General features: G+C 45.6%; 1 protein-coding gene across 1 annotated transcript; it reads right to left on the bottom strand.

The window, feature by feature from the left end:
- Positions 1-3,075: 3,075 nt before the first annotated feature.
- LOC308424979 (glyceraldehyde-3-phosphate dehydrogenase-like) lies at positions 3,076-4,189 on the bottom strand (the record flags this gene model as incomplete). The annotated part of the gene is made up of 1 exon (XM_080922150.1): positions 3,076-4,189. The coding sequence occupies one exon, from the start codon at positions 4,187-4,189 to the stop codon at positions 3,182-3,184; it is 1,008 nt and encodes a 335-aa protein (XP_080778276.1). The 3' UTR covers positions 3,076-3,181.
- Positions 4,190-5,317: the final 1,128 nt, after the last annotated feature.

Below are 5,317 nucleotides of genomic sequence, written 5' to 3'. Positions count from 1 at the left end.
GAAAGCCAGTGACCGTGAAGTCACTTGTCCGGGATCCGGTGACCAGAAAGGTCACTGACCACGAGAAGCGGTTGTTGGGAAACCTCTGTGCGTTATCAGAAGCTGCTTCATATTCATACCGGTCTTTGTTTTCCCCAGAGAGGCACACTCATCTGTCCCCTTTTTAATACGGTGCTTCTGGTTGCTCTGGGTGACTCTCCCCCCTGGTCCTGGTATTGTTTACTCTCTCTGCCTATTTGCTGACATAGCATGGTGCGGAAAGGGAATTTGCCTTCAGCTGGTCTTTATTCCTGAGTAGACCACTACCTGGAAACAGCGGGCTGCTTCCTAGCTCTCTTCTATTTCGGCCCCAGGATTCAGTCTTCTTGGTTGGCAGGTCTGTTCCAGTGTCTCCTGCTTTCTTCTCTGTGCTGTTTGCACCAGCTCTCTTTATAATTGGAAACAACCCTTTACTGGCATTTGGAGGCTATTGTATAGGAAAACTAAATACCTGAGAAATACAACTGTGTTCATTTTAGTCTACAGACCCCTTCCCTGTTCTCTTTTAGGGGCCAGGGTCTATGCAAACTTGACCAGCCTGGAACTCACTACGTAGACCAACATGTCTTCAAACAAGCGTTTTTAATTCCTGAGCCATCTCTCCAGCCCCTACACTAATTTTGAGACAGTCTCTCTACTTTGTCTAACTCTTCTTGAGCTCTCCCTATAGTCCAAGCAGACCTTGAATTTACAATGTTCTTGCCTCAGTCTTTGCTGTTGGTAGAATTGGAGAACTATATCACCAGGCCTGAGGTCATTTAATGTATTTTGTAGAACATCTGAAACTAAAGAGGGTTTGGTGTTGCAGATCTGTAATGAGAAGTCAGACCCAGACAGATGCCACTTGCTAACCACGTGGCACTGTGTGATGCTTAACCTCACGAATCTCTCTCTAATAACTGATTGTCATTAGGTTAATTGTTATTATATCACAGGGTTGCCATGATTATTGAATAAAACACACGAGGAATTCCATTCACGATGCCTGGGACACAGTACGCATTCAACTAGTGGACACTATTACTGTGCCTTACTAAGAGGATTTTGTACCAGGAAGTGAAGCGTTACTAAGCTAGGAATCCTAATTTTCTGAACGCCAGTATTTACAGCAACAAATGAACTGTGAAGGCAGAGCAGCAAAGTGACAATCAATAGATCGCAGCCTCCTTCTTTGCATTTTTGTGTTGAGCTCCAGGACCAATAGGGTGGGGGAAAAGCAAACATCTATATGTTTGAACATGACACTGCAAACATTCATGTTTGAACACTACACAGATCTTTCTGATCCATCTGTCACAGAGCCAATGCTGGGTAGTTCCTTAGTTGCAGAGATTTCACCTGGGCCTTGTCCAGACAGAAGAGGTGGCATATCGGCTTCCTCCAAGCCAAGAGTAATTATAGGGGAAAGAAGATAGTAGTATAGTCAGGGCTGATGGTTGTCTACTCTGTTTTGGTTTTGTATTGGTTTGGTTTGGTTGTTTTTAATCCCAGCTTACAAAACACAGTATAACTGTCATTGTGTCTGTCTGTCTGTCTGTCTGTCTGTCTGTCTGTCTCTCTCTCTCTCTCTCTCTCTGTGTGTGTGTGTGTGTGTGTGTGTGTGTGTAGTTTCTGATATATATGCACCCACAGCTACACACATCCACATACATCTGTGGATAAGAACACTGCATGCTGTGCACTGTGCATGCATGAGAATGTCTATTTGGCTGTTCAACACCCAGGTAAAAAGTTGGATTTCACTGAGAACACCTATGAGCCCAGTGGGCTACGGGGCAGAGCCAAAAAATGGCAAGCTCTGGGGTCAGTGAGAAGCCTGTTTAAGGGAAGAAGATGGAGAATGGTAGAAGTGGACAAACTCATGTCCTTTTTTGGCCTCTTGGGTTTAGGTAATCACCCACAAGTGTACACACATGCACAGGACACACACACACACACACACACACACACACACACACAGAGCATGTATGATGCATTTTGATACCAAAAATGTTAAGTTTTAGTTACTGATTAAATGACAAATTTTGCATCCATACGAATAGAAAGTAACACTTAGATGGATTCTTTGGTTTAGAAATTAGCCAAATCAAATTACAAAGATTATTATTATTATTAGCAGTAGTAGTAATTTTTTTTTTCAAACAGAGTTTCTCTGTGTAGCCCTGGCTGTCCTGGAACTTGTTCTGTAGACCAGCTTAGCCTCAAACTCATAGAGACCTGCCTACTTCTGCCTCCCAATTGTTGGGATTAAGGTGTGTAATGCCATCACATGGTAAGCCACATTGGTTTTTGGTTTATTCTTTGCTTCCCTGGAAGTGTTGATATTATTTATTTAAGTTTGAAGTGAGAGGGTGCTATCAGTCTCTTAAAACCCAGGGTTCATCCCACCTGAGCCCATTTAGTTAAGACACACACACACACACACATACACACACACACACACATACACACACACACACATACACACACACACACACACATACACACACACACACATACACACACACACATACACACACACACACACACACGCACACACACACGCACGCACGCACCACCTCCACAATTGTACGGCTTTGTTTTTCTGTTTTGGTTTTGCTTTGAGACAAATTCTTACTATGCATCCCAAGATATCATGGAATTCTGGATCCTCCTGCCTCAGCTTTTTGACGTGTTAAAATTTTAGGTATTTACCAACAGGCCTGGACTCCAACTAGAAGATCTTATTCTACTTTACTTAATTGATTTATTTTTAACTATATACTTAGCGCATGTGTATGTAGAAGTCAGAGGACAAGTTATGGGAGATGCTTCTCTCTTTCTACTAGATGGGTCCCAGGAATTGAACTCAGGTCCCAGGCCTTGGCAGCAATTACCTTTACCCAGTAAGCCAACTCCCTGACTGACCTGGACTGGAAGGTTTTTTTTTTTGGGGGGGGGGGTGGTGCAGCAGAACTTTATTGATGGTATTCAGGAGAGTAGGGAGGGCTTCCTAGGCCCCTTTTATTATGGGGGTCTGGGATGGAAATCGTGAGGGAGATGCTCAGTGTTGGGGGCTGAGTTGGGATGGGACTCTTCAGCAACTGAGGGCCTCTCTCTTGCTCTCAGTGTCCTTGCTGGGGGGTGGGTGGTCCAGGGTTTCTTACTCCTTAGAGGCCATGTAGGCCATGAGGTCCACCACCCTGTTGCTGTAACCGTATTCATTGTCATACCAGGAAATGAGCTTCATGAAGTTGTCATTGAGAGCAATGCCAGCTCCAGCATCAAAAGTGGAAGAGTGGGAGTTGCTGTTGAAGTCACAGGAGACAACCTGGTCCTCAGTGTAGCCCAGGATGCCCTTTAGTGGGCCCTCAGCTGCCTGCTTCACCACCTTCTTGATGTCATCATACTTGGCAGGCTTCTCCAGGCAGCATGTCAGATCCACAACAGATACATTGTGGGTAGGAACACGGAAGGCCATGCCAGTGAGTTTCCCATTCAGTTCTGGGATGACCTTGCCCACAGCCTTGGCAGCACTAGTGGATGCAGGGATGATGTTCTGGGCTGCCCCACGGCCATCATGCCACAGCTTTCCAGAGGGGCCATCCACAGTCTTCTGAGTGGCAGTGATGGCATGGACTGTGGTCATGAGCCCTTCCACGAAGCCAAAGTTGTCATGGATGACCTTAGCCAGGGGGGCTAAACAGTTGGTGGTGCAGGATGCATTGCTGACAATCTTGAGGGAGTTGTCATATTTCTCATGGTTCACACTCATCACAAACATGGGGGCATCGGCCGAAGGGGCAGAGATGATGACCCTTTTGGACCCACCCTTCAAGTGGGCCCCAGCCTTCTCCATGGTGGTGAAGACATCACTAGACTCCACGACATACTCAGCACCAGCATCAGCCCATTTGATGTTAGCGGGATCGCGCTCCTGGAAAATGGTGATGGGCTTCCCATTGATGACAAGCTTCCCATTCTCAGCCTTGACTGTGCCATTGAATTTGCTATGGGTAGAGACATACTGGAACATGTAGACCATGTAGTTGAGGTCAATAAAGGGGTCATTGATGGCAACAATCTCCACTTTGCTAGATCCTGAGCAGAAGGCAGCCCTGGTAACCAGGCACCCAATACGGCCAAATCCGTTCACACCGACCTTCACCATCTTTTCTAAGGGATGGGGCTGACACTGCACGAGGAGATGCAGCTGTCTGTAAAACAGGGAGGAGCAGAGAGCCTGGAATATTTTAAAAACACAAATTCCCTCTTATCTGGATGAATGGATATCTCAGAGACCATTCTTGTGGGCTTTTGACAAAATGACATTTGGTAGAGGTAGTGTGCTGCGTGGCCTGGAGCCCACAGTTTGGGCCTAGGGGAACCTGGACTTGAGTTCCAGTTCTTCTGTCTTTTGGCTCTGGAATTTTAAGCTGGGAGCACCAAAGCCCAGTCTTCACATTTGTAAAGTGGGAAGTATTTGTATTATGACTGCTATGATGGTCATAACGCATTATGGAGTGGTTATGTGTGCTGGAGGAGACCATGCATTAAAAACTGTAGAATACAGATCTCACGCAAAGTGATAGCTTCAACTTTCTCTCTTTTAAAAATTCATTTCAGGGGCTGGAGAGATGGCTCAGTGGTTAAAAGCACCGGATGCTCTTTCAGAGGTCCTGAGTTCAAGTCCCACTAACCACATGGTGGCTCACAACCATCTGTAATGAGATCTGATGCCCTTTTCCGGTGTGTCTGAAGACAGCCACAGTGTACTCACATACATAAAATAAATAAATACTTCTTTAAAAATTTTGATTTTAGCTGGGTGGTGGTACTACATACCTTTAATCCCAGAACTTGGGATATAGAGGCAAAAGGATTTTTGCCAGCCTCCCTTTTTGAGGCCAACCTGCTCTACAGAGAGAATTCTAGGTCAGGGCTACACAGAGAAACCCTATCTCAAACTTCTCCCCCCAAAAGTGGTTCTGCAAACAGTTATTGTTGTTGTTGCTACATTCTAATGTGTGTGTACTCATCTGTGTCATAGGTCAAAGGACAACTTTGTGGAATCAGTTCCTTTTTTACCTTTACATGGGTTCTGGGGAAAGAATGACCACGGATCATTAGGCTTTGATGAAGGACAGCCTTTACCTACGGAGCCATCTCACCTGCTGTCTCTGCTGCGACAGATGGGTTCTTACTGTGTTGCTGAAGCTGCTCTTGAATTCTTTGGCTCAAGCACAGCGCTTACCTCAGCAGCATACCTCCAAGGATAAGAGAGAAAGCTATTACACTG

Source organism: Micromys minutus (genome assembly GCF_963924665.1).
Source record: "Micromys minutus genome assembly, chromosome: 9".
NCBI classification, from domain to species: domain Eukaryota; kingdom Metazoa; phylum Chordata; class Mammalia; order Rodentia; family Muridae; genus Micromys; species Micromys minutus.
Note: the sequence above shows the minus strand (reverse complement) of the source record. Positions and strands in the feature narration are given on the sequence as shown.